Raw genomic sequence first — 20,230 nt, 5'->3', positions numbered from 1 at the left:
GTGACAGCAGATCCTGCTCTGTGCACCCCCAAATTTGCTCTGTGCGCCCCCAAATCTGCTCTGTGCACCCCCGTGACAGCAGATCCTGCTCTGTGCGCCCCCAAATTTGCTCTGTGCCCCCCGTGACAGCAGATCCTGCGCTGCACCCCAATTGCTTGTGCACCCCCAAATCTGCTCTGTGCATCCCCCGTGACAGCAGATCCTGCTCTGTGCAACCCCTTGCCCCCAAATCTAGCTCTGCGCATCCCCGTACAGCAGCGCTCTTTGCAACCCCCAGGCATCCCGCTCGTTGCACCCCCAGATCCCCTGCGTGCACCCCCAGACCCTGCTGTGTGCGCCCCCAGATCCTGCTCTGGGCGCCCCCAGACCCAGCCCTGCACATCCCCTGTATCTCCAGATCCAGCCCCCTGCATCCCCAGCCCTGTGCACCCCCAGATCCTGCTCTGTGCCCCATATCCTGCTGGGTGCATCCCCAGATCTGCTCTGTGCGCCCCCAGACCCAGCCCTGCACGTCCCCTGTATCCCCAGACCCAGCCCCCTGCACCCCCAGCCCTGTGCACCCCCAGATTCATCCCCACACAGCCCCAAACTCTGCCCTGCACATCCCCTGCACCCCTAGATCCAGGCCCCTGCACCCCCAGCCCTGTGCACCCCTAGATCCAGCCCTGCATCCCCCAATCCTGCCCCACACACCCCCAAACTCTGCCCTGCACATCCTCTGAATCCCCAGAGCCAGCCCTGTACACCCCAAGTTCCAGCTCTATGCACCCCTGCACCGCCAGCCCCATTCTCCCCTGCACCCCACAATGTGCTCAAACACCTCTCCTAACTGATTTTAATTTTTAAACAAAGTTCCCTTCTTGCTGGTGTTCCTCCAAGGTCGGAAAGCCCAGCTGCTTCTTTCTCCTTTCCCCAGTGAGGAAATGCCAACAGAACCCCCCAGCCCCAGAGAGCAGAGTTGCCCCAGCACCCCAAAATTCACCCCAATGGGTGAAGCCAGCAGGGTCTGGGGGGCTGCTCCCCAAACCCAAGGCTGTGCTTTGGGATTTGTCACTGTGATATTTTATGAAAAATCTCTTCTCCAGGATTTCTTCTCCTGGCAAGATGAGAAGCCTGAGCTTCTCCACATTTTGCTGCTTTAGAATGTGATTTAGAAAACTGTTCCCCCAGCATGTGAATTGTTTTAATTTACTGACCAATCACAGCTAGCTGTGTCAAACTCTCTGAGCCTGGCACAGGTTTTATTATTCATTCTTTTCTAGCTTTCTGATGTATCCTTTCTCTTTCTTTAGTATAGTTTTAGTATATAATTCCTTTTAATATAATATCATAACATATAAAATAAATATAATAATATATCATAAAATAAAAAATATAAAATATCATAAAATATAAAATCAATCAGCCTTCTGGAAACTTAAAATCATTAATTCTCATCTCTCACCTCATCCTAAAAACCTCACAACACCACAGGATTCTGCACCAAGACCCCGCTCTGGAGGCACAGCCCTGCAGGGAAACACCAATTTCTGCAACTCCAGGGGTTTTTCTGCACCCCAGAAGGGGCACAACCCTTATTTACCCTTTTATATTCCCTTTTATTCCACAAAATCAGCAGGAAAAGGCAAAGGCCACGTGGCAGGAGGGCCTGGATGCTGAACAAACACCTGAGTTCCTGCTGGGAGCCCCCAGGAGCTGCCAGGACCTGCCCAAGGTCACCTGGCACTCTCACTAATCCCAGTTTGCCTCATGCCCAGCACTTTATTTGATTTTCGTAACTCTCCTATCAAAAGAGAGCTCAAATAAGCCTCAAATTCAGCCTGAGCTCAAATAAACCTCAAAACTTGAGAGGGGCCTTCAACCTGATGGAAAAAAAAAACCCCACCAGAGTCCACATAAATAAATGTCATCTTTATTTAACCAAATATAATTTATCCATTAGGTTGACATCTGTCAGTTATAGGAACTATAAATAATTAAGAGAGTCTTTTTTTCCTTTAATAAAAGAGTAAACCAGGATTTTCATCTGCAGGCAGCTGTAGAGTAGGCATGCATTGGAGTGCAACCAGTGGGAAGAGGTTTGTTTTTGTTTTGTTTTTCCATCAATATTCCTCAGTTTTGAATTCAATTCTTCCCTGACCATTCCCCAAGCACACCTCTGACCATATTTAATGTACAGATTCCCCCCAGCCCCACCATGAGAGGCAAATTCCTCCTCTAGGGATTTTTTTTCCTGGGGGATTAAGTGGTGATGTGACACCAAAAAAGGCCAGCAGAGCTTCTCTTTTATATCCGTAAAAGCTGAAGTGTTAATGGAAGGAAATCTTGCATTTAATTCCTCAACATCAGGCAGAGAAATCAGGTGAGCAGCTGAGAATATTCCAGAAAATAATATTCCAGAAAAATAATATTCCAGGATTTCCTGGGCTGAGAGCTCAGGACAGCAGGGACAGGGTTTGTTTTGTGGGTTTGGGTTTTTTCCTTTGGACACAGCTTTGGCCAAAGGAGAGCTGAGAAATGTCACCAGAGGGGAGAGAGGAGGATCAGAGCTGCTCCCACACGGGACACGGAGCACAGGAGGAGGGAAACTGAGCCTGATGCTGGATTAGCAAGGGAAAAAAGGGGGAAATCACCTCAAAAATACAAGACCTGCTCAGGAGGAGCAGCCTGGAGCCCAGCCCTGCCTCCTGCTCACCTCCAGCAGCAGGGAAGGGTTTGCAGAGCTCCAGAGAGGGCCTGGAGCAGCCAGGAGCTCTGGTTTGGCTCCATCTGCTCCGTGGATTTCCAGAATTCCATCCTGACCCTGTTTTCCAACAATCCAGAACTCCTTCATCCTGACCCTCCTTTCCAAAAATCCAGAACTCCTTCATCCTGACCCTCCTTTCCATCAGCATCATCTGGAGCCAGGCCCAGCTCTGGCCTGGCACATTGAGCCTGGCCTAACTTTGGTCTTGGTTTTGCCCCTCTGGGTGCACTTGCTGTGGGTTTTTCCTGCCCTCCCAGCACGGCCTAAGGGGAAGAGCAGGAATTCCACAAAAAGCAGGAGGGGAAGCAGCAGAGGAGGGAACCCTGCCCTGCCAGGGCTCATCCAGGGGCTCCCAGCCGGGCCGAGCCCCAATAATTCCAGATTTTACACAGGGGCAGGGGGCTGGTTCCTGTTCCTGCTCCAAGGGCCAGGCCCCTGTGTGTGATCCTGCATCTCCAGCTGGCAGAGAAATCCCATGGACGTCCTTCCCTAACAGACACCAGCAGCAAAACGCTCCTGCCCAGCTGGGAGCAGCCCAGGCTCAGCTGGGGAGCTGCTGGGTGGCTTTTCCTGCTTGCAAGGAGCTCCTTCAGCAGCCCAAAAGGAAACCTGGGCACAAAACCCAGGAGCTGTTTGTCCATCCACCCCTCTGGGAAGGTCAGCCAGGGAAATGGAGCAGCACCAGGAGGGATCCCTGGCAGGGGGATGGTGATGGGTGGGGAGGGTCCCCAGCCCCTCTGGGCCAGGCTCAGAGCAGCTGAGCTCGGCTCACCAAGGCAGGGGCAGCGTGCTGCACTCTGGGGTGGGTGGCAAAAGGGAGCCTGAAGCTGCCAGCAGAGCCCAGCCAGTCCCAAACGAGCTCACTCACATTCCTGGGGTGAACACAGGAGCCTTCCTCATCATCCTCCTCATCCCCCTTCACAGACACTCCCCATTTCTGGGTGTGGGCCCAGGCTGGAGCTTCAGGGAGCCAAGGCAGGGGTACCCCGTGCCCTGGGCCGTGAGGTTGTGTTTGGCTGGAAGGTGCCAGCTCAGCTGAACACACCTGAGCTCCACCTGCAGGGTTTAAAAAACGCTTATGAAGCGAAAAAAAGCAGCCCTGCACCTCGAGGGAGGGGGCAGGGGGGGCTCCCTGCATGACCTGACAGAGCAGGAACTTCTCTGGAACCTCGGTTCAGACACAACTGCTACAAAAATTGCACTTAGTGATTGTCTCGTTACACTTTTTGTTTGTTTGTTTGTTTGTCTGTCCTTCCCAAAACTAGATAAGATTTTTCTTTTTTTTACAAACTCGGCTTGAAATATAAACCAGGTAAAATTCCCATTGAAAATAATGAGAATCCAGTATCAAAGGTGAAATCTTCCAGAGGGTGGGGTGGTGGCAGGAAGGGGAGAAGCAAAGAAACAACAAATGGAAGGAGGAGAGCTGTGGGAAGGGAGGAGCAGGGAGGTTTAATCCCCAACATCGGAGTCCCTGTCCCCGATGAGCCAGAGCACGTGGAAGCTGAGGGCCAGCAGCCCCGTCCCAATCAGGTCCCCCAGGGCTGTCAGGTACGGGATGGAGAAGTTGTCGGGGTCCAGGTGCCTGCCCCACATCCAGTGCACCATCCAGTCAGCGATGTAGAGCAGGATCAGCACCTGCAAGAGCCACGGCAGGCACAGCCCTGAGCTCCTGGGCAACAACCCCACAGCAGCCCTGCAAACCCCACAGGAGCCCTGCAAACCCCACAGGAGCCCTGCAAACCCCACTGGGGCCTTTTCGCAAACCCCACTGGGGCCTTGCAAACCCCACTGAGATCCTGCAAACCCCACTGAGATCTTGCAAACCCCACTGCAGCCCTGCAAACCCCACTGAGGCCTTGCAAACCCCACTGAGGCCCCGCAAACCCCACTGAGGCCCCGCAAACCCCACTGAGGCCTTGCCCCCACTGCGGCCCTGCCCAGAGGAGCACAACCCCATGGGTACAACCACCTCATAGGCCCCAATAACCCCACGGGCACAATTAATCCCACAGGCCACAATAACCCCATGGGCACCACAACCTCACGGGCCACAATAACCCCATCTGTCAGTTATAGGAACTATATGTTATATAGTGTATGTTATATAACTTCCCAGGGGCCACAACCACCCCATGGGAACAACAACCCCATGGCCACAAGTAACCCCATGGGCCACAACAACCCAATGGGCACAACCACCCTGTGGGCCACAATTAACCCCATAACAACCCCATGGCCACAATAACCCTGTGGGCACAACAACCTTGTGGGCCACAATTAACCCCATGGGCCACAACAAAACAACCCTGTGGCCACAACAACCCCATGGGCACAATTAACCCCATGGGCACAATTAACCCCATGGGCACAACAACCCCATGGGCACAATTAACCCCATGGGCACAACAACCCCACAAGAACCCCACAGCCACAATTAACCCCATAAGCCACAACAACCCTGTGGCCACAATAACCCCACGGGCACAACAACCCCACAACAACCCTGTGGCCAAACAACTCCATGGGTACAATGAACCCCACGGGCCACAACAACCCCACAGCCACAGTTAACCCCATGGGCCACAATTAACCCCCTGGTCATAATTAAACCCATGGCCACAATTAACCCCATGGGAACAATCAACCCCATGGCCACAAAAAAACCTGCGCTGGATCCTCTCAAGCCTTTGGTTCTGTGTGTCCCTCACAGCCCTGTGGGCTCCCCCAGCTCCAGGGAATGCCAGGGCAAAGGGCAGCACAGGGCACACATTCCTGCAAAATTTCACATCCTCTTTTCATCACCAGGCCTTTCCAAATTGCCAAATCACCCCCCAGGACAGATTAGGACACTTTGGCTGTCAAAAAGGCTTTAAAAACAGACAAAAGGCAGATTTTAAACTCCCCAGGAATGGCAGGATGGAAGAATTGTGCGCTCAGGTGTTCAGGAAGGAGCTCCTGAGGGATCCCTCTGCCCAGCACGGGATCTCTGGGCAGGGACAGGGACACCTGAGCAGGTGCCACCCGTGTCCCCTGAGCCAGCCCAGCCCCCAGGGCTCCCAGCTCACCTGGAGCAGTGCTGCTGTCATGTAGAAGACGATGAAGATGAGGGTGAGCGTGGTGTGTCCCCCCTGCATGGAGTGGATGGTGTACAGGAACACCAGGTGCCCGGGCACCACCAGCAGGAAAAGCACGCGGGCAGAGCGGGAGTTCACGTCTGCAAAGGGCACAGAAGGACACATTCAGACCCTGGAAGTGCCCAAGTGTTGCCCTGATTTTTTAAGATTTTTCTAAGCCTTCTGATGTTTACGTTCTTGCAGCGAAAATAACTCATTGTAAATAATTTTAAATTAATGTAACACCCACATTTCCCTGCCAGCAGAGCCCTGCATGGGGCAGGGCAGCCCCAGCCTGACCTGAGCAGGGCTGTGCACCCTTTGCTGTGCCCAGGGAGCCCAGCTGGCACCCAGACCTGCCCTCCAGGGCTGTACCTGAGCTGCAGAAGGTGCTGCAGGGGCTGGGGCACTTCCGAGGGGCTGTGCCAGGGCCTTCTCCAGGCTCCCCACTCATGTGCAGGTAGGTGGAGATGCGGCTGGCCTGCACTGCCACCAGGTTGCCACCCACACCTGCGGGAGAGGTGAATTTCTGTGAGCCAGAGAGAAGTTTGAGAAGAGGAATTCTCTCAGTGTTTAGCCCTGGAAGAACTTCCCAGCAAGGTTGTTGGCATAGAAACCGAGAAAGAAAGAATAGGGGAAAAAGAAAAGAAGGGGGGAAAAGAAAAGAAGAGGGGGGGGAAAGAAGGAAGGCAGGGAAAAAAAAGGAAGGGAGGGAAAAAAAAGGAAGGGAGGGAAAGAAAAGGAAGGGAGGGGGGAAAAGATCCATGTTGACCCCTGAAAGAATTTCCCACCAAGGTTGTTGAAATAGAAACCAAGAAAGAAAGAATAGGGGAAAAAGAAAAGAAGGGGGGGAAAGGAGGAAGGGGGGAAAAAGAGGAAGGGGGGAAAAGGAGGCACCCCAGAGGAGAACAAGTGTCCTGAAGCCCCAGACCACCCCAGTTTGCCAAGAGCTGCAGCCCAGGGCGGGCAGGACTCACCATTGATGACTGGGGTGAACACTGCCATGCCAGCAAAGTTGGGGTCCGACACCGTCCTGTCCAAAATGAGCCCCCCGACGCTGCAGGGGAGAGGGGGAGTCAGTGCTGGGCTCACCTGGGGGGCTCTGGGCACAGGGCCAGGGCCAGGCTCACCTGCTGATGGCCATGGCGATGATGACAGGCTCCCAGCCCGAGTAGAGCACCTCCCTGGTGGCAGAATTCCTCCTGGCAATGATGATCCAGATGGGCAGCAGGGACAGGAAGAAGGCGCACACCAAGGGGTTCACGTAGGCTCTGCTCTCTGGGCAGGGGGGAGAAGGAGAAAAAGAAGCAGAAAAATCAAGGCCACGTCGCTCAGGAGCTCCAGGAGAAGCAGGGAAAGCCCAGGGCAGCCTGGAGTCTGCAGGATGTGGTGGTTCCTTGTCACAGCTGTCCCTGTGAAACACTTGGATGTGTTCACCAGCAGATCTGAGTGAGATCCCTGCAATCCCAGCTCTCATCCCCACCTCCCACTCCTGGGCAGCATCTCCCAGTGCTGCTTCCTTCACCTCTGGATGAACCTGGCTGAGGCCCAGCCCCTGTCCCAGGGAAGGAAGGAGGAGGAGGAGGAAGGAGGAGGAGGGAGGAGGAGGAAGGAAGGAATGAGGAAGGAAGGAAGGAGGAAATTGGGAGTCTCCAGCTGCAGCCCTGCCCTGAGCATCCCCAGCCAGAGCTGACAGCTCAGCAGATGGAATCCACATCTGCCTTCCCCCACTGCTCCAGCCCCAGCCAAGCCCCTGGAAGGAGAGGAGGAGGAGGAGGAGTACAAGGCAGTGAGAGCTCCATCCCCTCCCCTAACCTGAACCAGGCCCAGCTGAGGGAGCTCCAGAGCAGGAACCCCACACACCCCAAGGAAGATCCCAGAGGAACAGGGTGAAGAAATGAGAGGGGGACACAGCACGGAGCAGGCAGAGCCTGAGCCTTTTGCTGCCCCTCACCCAGCTCCTTGTACAGGCCCCAGCTGATCCCTGAGAGCAGGGCCAGGGTGATGAGGTCCCCCAGGCTGGCAGCGATCGGCGTGGCCACGTTGTCAGGATTGATCCCCATCTTCTTGGAGCCAATGATCACCCCAATCATAATCATGCCTGCAGCCAGAAAGAGCCAAAAAAACCCCAAATTAGGCCAAGGGGAGGTTAATAATTCGGGAGGAGGGGCACAGCAGAGAGGGGACTCTCACCCAGCACTAGGGAAGCAATGAAGGCAGTGGCCACGCTGCTGGCACACAGCAGGACAGCGTGGTCCAGGCTGAAATGGCCATCTGGGATCCACCCAAACACCACGGCTGCAATCGAGGCCAGGAAGCCAACCACGGTGGCCTGGACCTGCAAATGGAAAGCACAGGGTCACCAGGACACCAAAACAGCCCCACCATGGTGGCCTGGACCTGGAAATGGAAGCACAGGGTCACCAGGACACCAGGAGAGTCCCAGGGGGCGGGGAGAGCTTGAGCATGTCCAGAGGAGGCAACGAGGCTGGTGATGGGTTTGGAACACAAACCCTGTGAGGAAGCCCTGAGGGAGCTGGGGGTGCTCAGCCTGGAGCAAAGGAGACTCAGGGCTGCCCCCATCGCTCTGCACAGCTCCTGAAAGGCGCCTGTGCTCAGCTGGGGCTGGGCTCTGTCTGCAGGAACTGACACAACCAGAGCACACAGCCTCCAGCTGCACCCAGGGAAATACAGGTTGGGTATCAGGGAAAAGTTTCTTACAGAAAGGGTGATAAAGTTCTGGAATGTTCTGCCCGGGGAGGTGGTGGAGTCACCATCCCTGGGGGTGTTTAACAAAGCCTGGATGTGGCACTGGGCGCCAGGGTTTGGGTGAGGGGCTGGGGCTGCGCTGGACTCGATGATCTTGAAGGTCTCTTCCAACCTGGTGATTGTGTGAATTCTGTGAGAGGGAGCCCACTGCAGCTGTGGCTGCCTCATCCCTGGAAGTGCCCATGGCCAGGCTGGAGCAGCCTGGGAGAGTGGAAGGTGTCACTGCCCATGGGAAATGGATGAGCTTTAAGGTCCCTTCCAACCCAAACCATTCCATGATTTCATTCCATGATTCCAAGAGGGAGACCCAGAATCCAGCATGGTGTCACCCAGTCCAACCTGCAGGGCCACCATCAGCCACAAACAGCAAATCCCAGGCATTTAAACCTCCCACACCTGCCAAGTTGGGCTTGTCCCAGCTGTGAATATTCCCCTTCCCTCTGCTTACCTGTATCAGAGCCATGTTCCCTGTAATCATCTTCCAGAGCTCTTTGTGTGAATCCATTTGGCCAATATTAGCCTGTAAGAGGAAATCAGACACCATTACAGCCTGGCAGCCCTTCACAGCTGCCAACAGCCAAATTCCTGCCTGCCAGGAGCAGGAGGGGACTCAAACCCTCGGGAGAACAATTCAGCAGAAAAGGGAGTGTGAAGGGGAATCGACACCAACCAAAAACCCAAAAATTTTGGTGTCACCAACCAAAAATCTGATGGGAATGCTGCAAAATCAACAAGATCTCTCTGTGCCCCTGTGTGGGGGTGTTCACAGGGGTCCCAGGAGGAGGGAAGAGATGAGAACCTTGACTCCATGTTTCAGAAGGCTGATATTATATTATATTATATTATATTATATTATATTATATTATATTATATTATATTATATTATATTATATTATATTATATTATATTATATTATATTATATTATATTATATTATATTATATTATATTATATTATATTATATTATATTATATTATATATACCATATATTATATAGTATATATTATATAGTATATATTATACTATATATATCATACATTATATATTATATATGTTATACATTATATATTATATATATTATATAATATATTATACATTATATTATATATAATATACAGTATATATTATATATTATATATTTTATATTATATATTTTATATTTTATATTATGTATTATATGAAAATGAGATACTAAAACTATACTAAAAGAATAGAAGAAAGGATTTCATCAGGAGGCTAGAAAGGAATAGAAAAGCAATGACAATAAAATCTTGTGACTGACCAGAGAGTCTGATACAGCTGGACTGTGACTGGCCATTAATTAAAAACATTTTTAATTAAAAACAACCCCATGAGACCAATCACAGATGCACCTGTTGCATTCCACGGCAGCAGATAATTATTGTTTACATTTCGTTCCTGAGGCTTCTCAGGAGAAAAGATGCTAGCAAAAGGATTTTTCATAAAACACATCCGTGACACCCCTGCAGCCACAAACTGCATTTCACCCTGCGGGCCCTGGCTGGGTCAGGCTGCCCCAGGTCAGCCCCCAGAGCAGCAGCACAGCCAGGGAAAAGCTCCTGGGACAAGCTGAGCAAACAAGGCTGGGGACACGTGGGGACACACAGAGGAACGGGCAGCCCTGGCACAGGGGGCACCTGGCACCGGGAGAGGCTGAGCAGGATGAGCAGGATTAAAAAATATCCCAGTAAATATCACTGTGGGGGAGACCAACCAGGACCAGGAGGTGGAAACTGCTTTAATTCCTGGTGAAGGATGCAAAATAAGGCAGAGGAATTGCTGCAGGGTATGAGCTCTGCTCCTCCCTGCCACCTCCAGGGTCTCCATGGGAAGAATGGGTAAATTTGTACCCAGTTGGTAAATTTATACCCAATTTGCATCATTAGAAGCTGGTGAACTCAGGAAACAAGGGAGAGGCTCAAACACTGGAAGTGGGAAATGCACGTTGGAGGTGCATTTTGAATTTTGAAGGAGTTAGAGATGTGACCTCTGACTTTTTTAGATGATGGGAATTATTTTCCTTATTTTTTACACAGGCAGGAAGGGTGAGTTCAGCTCACATCTTCACTACCTGGCTCAGAAGGTCTCAAGACCTCTAGTTACCAGACTTTTTAAGGATTTATTGACCAATAAAACACTGCCAACAAGGATATTTATGGTTTTGACCCAATCTTTAAACATTTCATCTTATGGCCTCATGCTTTCTTAGCTAATCATGCTATGACACACAAACCTACAGAACTGCATCCTAAACTTCTTCAAACTTGTGCACAACAGCAGCAATTTCCTCCTCTCAGTTGGAAAATAAAATAAGAAATCCAGAAATTGCTTAATTTGATTAATTAATTGATTAATTAACCCCCCTGCTCTCCTTGCTGGATGTGCTTTGCTGAGATGCTCCCATCTCTGGGGCAAATTCTGGGCACAGAGGAGGAAGGAATGGGGGAAAACCAACAAAAAGCCGAGTGGAGCAGCACATCCAGCACAGGAATTTGAGCTCCATGAGAAGCCTGACCTTAAAATTCCAGCCCCATGGCATTTAGGCTGGGATTAGCATAACCTCCCTTAATCCTTTAACTAATGGGGGAGTTTTGCCTCTTAATTGTGAAAGGAATTTCTGAGGTGCCTTAAGGCAGCACTAATTAGGAGCCCAAAGCCTGAGAAAGGACTCCAGGCTGTGGAGAGAGCTTGGGATTGTATTTGTGGGTGCCCAGATGAGGGAAGGAATGATAAATCTGACTCTTTTCAGAAGGCTAATTTATTATTTTAATATATTATATTAAAGAATGCTATACTAAACTATACTAAAGAATACAGAAAGGATACTTACAGAAGGTTAAAAACATAATAAAAAGTCATGACTCTCTTTCCAGAGTCCGACACAGCTCGGCCCTAATTGGCCAATAAGTCAAAACAATTCACATTAAACTAATTAAACAATCACCTGTCAGATAAACAAACTTCAAACACATCCCAAAGCAGCAAAACACTGAAAAAACAATGAAATAATCATTGTTTTCCTTTTTCTCTGAAGCTTCTTAGAAGAAAAATCTTGAAGAGATTTTTTGGAAAATATGAATGTAACACTTGTATTGTATTTGTGGGTGCCCAAATGAGGGAAGGAATGATAAATCTGACTCTTTTCAGAAGGCTAATTTATTATTTTAATATATTATATTAAAGAATACTATACTAAACTATCCTAAAGAATACAAAACCGATATTTACAGAAGGTTAAAAAAATAATAATAAAAACTTGTGACTCTCTTTCCAGAGTCCAACACAGCTCGGCCCTGATTGGCCAAAGAGTCAAAACAATTCAACTAATGAAACAATCACCTGTTGGTAAACGATCTCCAAACACATTCTAAAGCAGCAAAACACAGAAAAAGCAAAGAGGAGAGGGAGAGGATCCAGAGATCGCCCTGTGCAGCTCTGCTGCGCCTCCTCCTGCAGCAAGGGCAGGCTCAGGGAAAGGGAATGAGCCCAGCAGAATTTGGTTATGGGATTTGGCAGCCTCACAGCAATAACTGTCACAGCTGGGTACTGGCCACTGCTTGCCCACCAAACAGGCCACAAAGGGCTGTCTGGGCTACAAATTGTTCAACTTATGGTGTTGGAGCCTGTTGAGTTGGCTAAAGCAACCCACACATTGATTTTTGGTTGATCTACAGGCACATGTGCGTGGAAGGAAGTAAATGAAACCAACAAGTGCTAATAGATCATTGGATTCAACTCCATGTGATTCAACTCTATATTTGATTAAAGCCTGTATTTTATTCAATTCTATATTTGATTCAACCCCACATTTGATTAATCGCCATGGCCAGAGTGAATCCCAGCAGGACACAAGCCCAGCTGTGACCCCCATCCCTTGTCACCCCCCCTGCCCTGGGGACACTCCTGTGCCCAGCTCCTGCTGGAACAGCTGGATCCCAGCCCAGCACAGCACCATTAACCCTTCAAATCCCATCAGCCAGCAGGGTGTAAGCACCTCCCCAGCACAGCTGAACCCCGGGCTCTGGTGCCTGGGGTCACCCAGATGGGGAAATTTGGGGATTTTAGCTGCCCAGGCACCCCCCAGCACAGACACAACCCCTCCCCAAGCTCCTGGGCACTCACAGCTGTGGACAGGCGGGATGCCAGCGTCATCTCCAGGTTCCCCTTCAGCCCCAGCAGAGCAGGGACCAAGATGAACACCTCAGTGACCTGTTTGAAGACGTCCCAGTGCTGCAAGGTTAAAGCACACTCAATAAAACCAGGAAATCTCACCAAAGCACACCCAATAAAACCAGGAAATCTCACCAAAGCACACCCAATAAAACCAGAAAATTTCACCAAAGCACACTCAATAAAACCAGGAAATCTCACCAAAACACATTCAATAAAACCAGCAAAGGACATTCAATAAAACCAGTCAATCTCACCAAAATCAGTACATCTCACCAAAGCACATTGAAGCAAATCTCACCAAAGCACATTCCATAAATCCAGCAAATCTCTCACCAAAGCACAATCAATAAAACCAGGAAGTCTCACCAAAACCAGCAAATCTCACCAAAGTATATTCAATGAAACCAGCACATCTCTGACCAAAGCACATTCAATAAATCCAGCCAATCTCATCCAAGCACACTGAATAAAACCAGCAAAGGACATTCAATAAAACCAGCACATCTCACCAAAGCACATTCCATAAAACCAGAAAATCTCACCAAAACACACCCAATAAAACCAGCAAATCTCTGACCAAAGCCCTTTCAATAAAACCAGGAAATGCCACCAAAGCACATTCAATAAAACCAGCCCATCTCACCAAAGCACATTCAATAAACACAACTCCTCTCTGACCAAAGCACATTCAATAAAATGAGAACATCCCACCAAAGCACATTCAATAAAACGAGAACATCCCACCAAAGCATATTCAATAAAACTAGGACATCTCACCAAACACATCCAATAAAACCAGCCAATCTCATATTAAAGCACATTCAATAAAACCAACACATCTCATCCAAGCACATTCAATAAAACCAGGAAATCTCATCCAAGCACATTCAATAAAACCAGGAAATCTCATCCAAGCACATTCAATAAAACCAGGAAATCTCACCAAAGCACATTCGATAAATCCAGCCCATCTCACCAAAGCACATTCGATAAATCCAGCCCATCTCACCAAAGCACATTCAATAAAACCAGCCAATCTCACCAAAACCAGGAAATGTCACCAAAGCACAGTCACCAAACCCAGCCCATGTCACCCTGGCTGGTGCCAGCCCTGGCTCTGGGCTCAGTGCCACCCCCTCCCTGTCCCCTCTGGCACTTCCCTGAGCACCCCCAGTGTCCTCCCTGCTGCCACACGGGGATTTTCCCTCTGTGACATTTGCAGCAGAGGGCACAGCATTCCTGCTGGGCTGAGAAAACAGCTCTGAGCCAGCAACTTCCAGTGCAAATCCCCCAGAGAGTCCCCAGAGACAAAATGTTTACACACACAGAGGCCAGAACAGGGAAAGATGCAGAGGCTTTGCCCAATACTTGCAGTTTTTGGCAGATTTGAGTGCTGGAGTTTGGTCAGCTGAGAGCCTTTGATGTGTCTTGCAAATATATATATATAAACTTTATATATCTATATATAAAGTTTATATATATATATAAAAAGTTTATATATATATATAAAAATAATATATATTATATAGATTACAGATATATATAATATATAGATATATATCTATAATATATAGATATATATAATATAGATATATATCTATAATATATAGATATATATAATATAGATATATTAATTATAGATTTATATGTATTATAATAATAAAATAATTATATATTATAATAATAAAATAATATATTCATATAATACATTATATAGTATAATAAAATTTTATAAATATTAAAAAACATGTAAAATGTATATATATAATTCTATACATACAGAATTATATATATATCTTATAATAATAAAATACTATATTGATATAATAGCTATACAGTATAATAAAATTTTATAAATATATAAAAATTTTATATATAAAATTTTAAATGCATAATATAATTATACACCTTATAGAATTATATATAATATATATTCATATAATACAATAATTAAATAGTATAATAATGTAATATAATGTAATGTAATGTAATGTAATGTAATATAATATAATATAATATAATATAATATAAATATTTGCAAGACACAGCAAAGGCTCATAGCCTTTATTATATAATAATGAAATTTAAAAATAATATAATATATAATAACATAATAAAATAATAAAAATAATAAAATTTAAAATAAAACAAAATATAAAATATGAAATAAATAATAATAATCATCATCATCATCGTCATCCTTGAGACTCTGCCCAGGATCCCATGCAGCTCTGGAGGGGTGAGCTGGACCTGGGAGGTTCTGGAAAAATCCTCCATCCCCCTTCGCAGCCATGGTTTAATCCCAAGGCTAAAGGGAGCTGGACGTGCTGGCAGCACAGGCTGAGCTGCTGTGGGAATTCCACAGGAATTACAAAGTTTTCTTCCTAAAGGCCACAGGAATCAGGGCAGGAGAACACAGGGCTGAGCTGCTGTGGGAAGTACACAGGAATTACAAAGTTTTACTCCCAAAGGCCACAGGAATCAGAACACAGGGCTGAGCCAGAGCCTCCCAGCCCCTTCTACTGTAGCTCTCAAATTTCTGTTGTTCCTTCAAATCCTGATTTTCTAAAAGGCCATCCTGAAGGTGAACTTTTTATGAAGGAAAAGTTTAGTTGTGTCATTGACTGAATTGCAAATAGCTGCTGACAAAAACTGCCCAGAACACTGTGAAAGTGCTGAAGACTTCCGTGTAGTTTGGAGTATGAAAGATGAGAACTGACGTGATGAACACCATGTGTCAACACTGCCCACAAGGGCAGCGCCTGCTCCAGGAAAAACTTTAGCTTGGGCTCAAATCACTTTGGGGAACTTCCACAAGAGCCTTGTGAAGGGAAAACACGCTTGAAACGTCCTTTTTTTTTTTTTCAGAAAACGATTCCAGTAAAGCTGTCCCGGACTAATTTCCCCCGTCCAGCCTTTCCTGTTTGGAGTCACTTCCCAGCTGTCCCAGCAGGTCCCACCACGAGAGGATGAGCAGAGCTCGAAGGCACGCAGGGAAACTGCTGCCCTGGGCAGGACAGCACTGAGGAGTGGCTGCCTGAGCACCCACAAATCCCAAAACAACCCCTCTGACTTCCTGGCACAGGGGCTGACACCGGAGCCTCTCGCTGCCCACACCACCAGCGCTTGTTCACCCAGCCCAGCAGCTCCAAGCTGAGCAGCTTTTGGCTGCCCACAGCTCCCAAATGGCCGTGTCCCCATGTCAAAGCCCAGTTTTGTGCCCCAGGGATGGGAGGCTCTGCCCAGGAGAAGCTGATCTGCTGCCAGGCACGCTTGGGGGATGTGGTGGGAGCAGCTCAGTCTGCACAGGCAGCGTTCCCACATGCAAGCACTGCCAGGCTGGCACATTCCCACAGGGAACACCTCTGTTCTCATCCAGGGGCAGCTGCCAGCGCCCTGCTGGCCTTTCCTGAAAGTCACCAGCGCAGCCTGTCAGGGGGAGCTCTCCTGTCATCCCTGGGTGCCTCCAGGGCACAGGGAATGGGGCAGGAAGCTCTGGAACGAGCCTGGCACACACACAGGGAAGCATTAACCTGGCTGGCACAGCCTGGGCCAGCACAGCCAGCACCTGAGCGGGAAAGGGACAAAGGAGCCAGGCCCAGGGCTGGGGTGTCCCCAGGAAGCAGCAGGGAGGGGATTTGGCTCCAGCTGTCTCAGCTCCCATACCTTCTCCTCTGAGTGCCCTCCCCTCCTTTATTCCTCACTTCTCTTCCATCTCCTTCAATTACCTGAGCTGAATTTACAAAGCCAGGGCTGGGACAAGGAGCTGGAGGGCTCCCCCATCTCCCCCTCCCCACCCAGCACACCAGGGATAAACTCTTTCTTCCCCCTCCCTGTTGCCAAAGCAGCCTTGGCATTCCTTGGCTATTCCTTTATCCCACCCAGCCCTGCAGAGCGCCAGGGGAGCACCAGCCCTACCTGCAGGATGTCCAGCCCCATCCCAGCCCCACCTGCACCATCCCAGCCCTACCTGCACCATGTCCAGCCCCATCCCAGCCCCACCTGCACCATCCCAGCCCCATCCCAGCCATACCTGCACGATGTCCAGCACCATCCCAGCAGCCACCGTGCCAAAGCCAGCCAGCAGGAAGGGGAACAGCACCTGCAGCCCGATGGAAAACGAGGTCTCCTTGAGGGGCGAGGGGGGCTCAGGCCCCCGCTCCGTGCTGGTGTCATCGCTCTCGTTGCTCTGGCTGCCGTTTTCCAGCAGGGCATCCTCCTCCCTCACCCCTTTGGCGTTGGCACGGGACTCCAGCACCACCAGGTCCACGCCGGTGCCCTCGGGCCGCAGGAAATGCTCGGGCCCCGCGGGCTGCCCGCAGTCCCCGTTGGCCTGGGGGGAATCCTTGCGCTCCAGCGTGGATGTCATGCTGCAGGACACGCTCTCCTGACCCTTGGCTCGCTGGGCCTACAGCCAGCAGCTGCTCCAGGAGGGATCTTCTGCCAGCAGCTTATCCACACGGCCTTGCCAGCATCCAGGAGGGAGCTGTGCCAGCCCTGCTCGCCCGCCCGGGAGTGCGGAGCCTGCTCCTGCGGCAGAGATCCCCATCAAGCAGGGACACGGAGCACAGGAGACACGGCAGGAGCTGGGAATGGCTCAGTCCCCCCTGGCTCTGCTCCTCCCCAGCGCCCTGTGCTGCTGCAGCCGCCGAGGCACGACCCGAGCTCTCCTTCCCAAATGCGCGATGCCTTAGTGCATCTCCTCCCGGCTTTTTTCCAGCAGATGTGACGGGGCAGAGGGAAAAACAGATGAAGTAAAGGATGCAGAAGCTTAAAGGAACACTGAAGGAGAGGACTGGCTTTTAGACATGATCCCAGTCAGGCTCTTCTTGCCGCCAGGGCTCTGCCGCTTCCTCCAGCGGCACCGTCCCTCTGCAGGATTCCCCTCCGAAGGCTCCTGCGGGCTTTCTGCCAGAACAGCCAGCGATTCCAGCAGGCTCCGAGTGCCACTGCCGCCCTCCTCCTCCTCCCGCAGCAGGATTGCTCTCCCAGCAGCACGAGGCGAGCCCAGTTCCTGTTACTCGCAGTAACAGCAGCTCCCAGCGAGGGTTGGTTACTCACGGAGCTGGCCCGGCTGCAGGGTGGGGGCTGGCATTGGGGCAGCCTGGCATCCAACGCGCTTGTCCGAGAACCCGCCCGTCACCTGAAACACACGGGAGGAAAGCCGATATTCCGGGGGGTCCCGCACCAGCCGCTCCATCCGTTTCCTCCAACCTTCGCCGTACCCCCACCGCTCCCCCGGCTGCGCTCCCGCCCCCCCGGGCACCCTCAGCGGCTGAGCCGGGGGCACCGGGCACCAGGGAGGGACCCGCAGGGCGATCCCCGCGGCCGGGGCTCCTCCCGCCTCCCGCAGCCCCCCGCGAGCCGCCAGCTCCGGAGCGGATCCCCGCGGGGATGCGGAGCGGGGCTGCCGCCCGGCCGGTCCCCACGGTACCGCCGCCCGTGTCCCCGAGGTGCCGGTACCGTGTCCCCGCGGTGCGGGTACCGTGTCCCGCGGTGCCGGTACCGCCCGGTGCCGCTCGCTCCGCTCCCGCTGCGCACCCGCGGCTCCTCCGCCGCCCCGCGCTCTGCCCCGCCGGGCCCCGCCCCGCGCCGCCCTGACATCACCGCCGGCCAATGGCGGCCGCGCCTGCCCCGCCGTGCCGCGCTCTCATTGGTCCGACCCGCGTGGCGTCACGTCTGGGCCCGCCCCCGGCGCGGAGCGCGTCCCCGGTGCGGAGAGGCCACGCCCCTTTAGCGGTGCGGGGGGCGGGGCCTGTGGGTCACGTGCGGCTGAGTCCGCACCGGGCGGGAGCGGTCGGTCGGTCTGTGTGTCCGTCAGTCTGTCCGTCCTGCCGTCCTTCCATCCACTCTGCCGTCCATTCTTCCATCCATCCTGCTGTCCGTCCATCTGTCCATCAGTCCATCCATCCCTCCATCCATGGATCCATCCATTCATCCATCCATCCGTCCGTCCGTCCGTCCGTCCGTCCATCCATCCATCCATCCATCCATCCATCCATCCATCCATCATCCATCCATCATCCATCCATCCATCCGTCCATCCATCCGTCCATCCATCCGTCCGTCTGTCCATCCATCCATCCATCATCCATCCGCCCGTCCGTCTGTCCATCCATCATCCATCCATCATCCATCCATCATCCATCCATCCATCCATCCATCATCCCTCCATCCATCCATCCATCCATCCATCCATCCATCCATCCATCCATCCATCCATCCATCCATCCATCCATCACTCCATCCATCCATCCATCCATCCATCCATCCATCCATCCATCCATCATCCATCCATCCATCCATCCATCCCTCCATCCATCCATCCATCCATCCATCCATCCATCCATCCATCCATCATCCCTCCATCATCCATCCCTCCATCCATCCCTCCATCCATCCCTCCATCCATCCCCCATGGTTTCCCTGCTCTCACCTCTGTGGATCCCTCTCTGGGGAAGCCTCGTTGTGCCCCGCTGGGGACAGGGAGCTCACAGGTGGCACCTCCAGCAGTGCCACCCCCAGGGCTGCTTCCAGGGACCCCCTCCAGAGAACCACGGCTGGATCCAGGCCAAGGAGCACCAAGGTGCTCAATCCACTGGATTTCAGGTCTCTGCCAGGCTGAGGCAGCTCTAACAGAAGCTCAGCAATATTGTCACATACTCTGCCTCTATTTATGCCAAACTGTCCCACAACAAATAAATAAAGAGCATAAAAACTCCTGCTACAGAGGGCAGGTCCTTGTTGCTCTGTAGAGTTCTGTGTTCCTGAATGAACCAGCTCCTCTGATTCATGCTTTCCTTTTATTTCCCTTTTTTTTTTTTTTTTTCTTGCCATGAGTGGAAATTTTGAGCAGTTGTTTTTCCTTCCTGCCTTTCCTTTCCTCCCAGGAAACAGGCAGCAGCGAGTTATTGCTCAGGGTGATGATGTGAGCCCAGCTCCAGGCCTTGGAGACACGTTCTGGGCCAATGAGGGTGCCGGGGACACTGGAAGTGTGTGGGGGCAGGGGAGGGCACATTCCCACATGGACACAGGGACTCAGCCTGCCTGGAGCTGCTGACCTCACTCATTCCTCAAGGAAACAGCGGCAGTGCTGGGCAGGGATCCATTGTCACCCAAAGCTCTGGGATCTGCTGCTCCACTTCTGCCTGCTCCCATCGAAAACTGGGCACAGCGAGGTGTTCTCCTGCAAGATTTGGTGCTTTTGGAGAAGAGGATGAGAGGAAGCTGGGGAGCAGAACAGCACAGAGAGAGCAGCACTGAGAAGGGACTTTTTATAGGGCAGAGAGTAGCAGGGCAAGGGGAATGGATTCCCACTGCCAGAGGGCAGGTTAGATGGGATTTGGGAAGGAATTCCTTGCTGGAAGGTGCCCAGAGCAGCTGTGGCTGCCCCTGGATCCCTGGCA

General features: G+C 51.2%; 1 protein-coding gene across 2 annotated transcripts; it reads right to left on the bottom strand.

Annotated features, from left to right (window-relative positions):
* Positions 1 to 1,911: 1,911 nt before the first annotated feature.
* On the bottom strand, positions 1,912 to 19,390 carry SLC41A1 (solute carrier family 41 member 1). Of its 2 annotated transcripts, none has more exons than XM_030965848.1 (11): positions 19,261 to 19,390; positions 16,858 to 17,967; positions 12,774 to 12,881; positions 9,080 to 9,151; positions 8,056 to 8,200; positions 7,817 to 7,963; positions 6,993 to 7,140; positions 6,840 to 6,919; positions 6,238 to 6,372; positions 5,815 to 5,963; positions 1,912 to 4,384 (listed from the first exon to the last, which is right to left on the bottom strand). In XM_030965848.1, exons 2-11 carry the CDS (start codon positions 17,191 to 17,193, stop codon positions 4,199 to 4,201), a joined length of 1,506 nt encoding a protein of 501 aa, XP_030821708.1. In that variant the 5' UTR covers positions 17,194 to 17,967; positions 19,261 to 19,390; the 3' UTR covers positions 1,912 to 4,198. The 2 variants fall into 2 exon arrangements, with proteins under 2 accessions (XP_030821708.1, XP_030821707.1); XM_030965847.1 differs by lacking the exon at positions 19,261 to 19,390 and adding an exon at positions 18,288 to 18,411.
* Between the last annotated feature and the right edge of the window lie 840 nt (positions 19,391 to 20,230).

Source organism: Camarhynchus parvulus, chromosome 26, assembly GCF_901933205.1.
Source record: "Camarhynchus parvulus chromosome 26, STF_HiC, whole genome shotgun sequence".
Classification (NCBI taxonomy): domain Eukaryota; kingdom Metazoa; phylum Chordata; class Aves; order Passeriformes; family Thraupidae; genus Camarhynchus; species Camarhynchus parvulus.
This window is presented reverse-complemented; position numbering and strand designations above follow the sequence as displayed.

Bases quoted from the DNA above. Each gene is read 5' to 3' on its own strand.
- SLC41A1 (XM_030965848.1), bottom strand. From the start codon at position 17,193: ATGACATCCACGCTGGAGCGCAAGGATTCCCCCCAGGCCAACGGGGAC. The intron at 9,152-12,773 runs GTGAGTGCCCAG...TTCCTCTTACAG, and splicing joins CATCCCGCCTGTCCACAGCT to GCTAATATTGGCCAAATGGA. The intron at 8,201-9,079 runs GTAAGCAGAGGG...TTCCATTTGCAG, and splicing joins GGAACATGGCTCTGATACAG to GTCCAGGCCACCGTGGTTGG.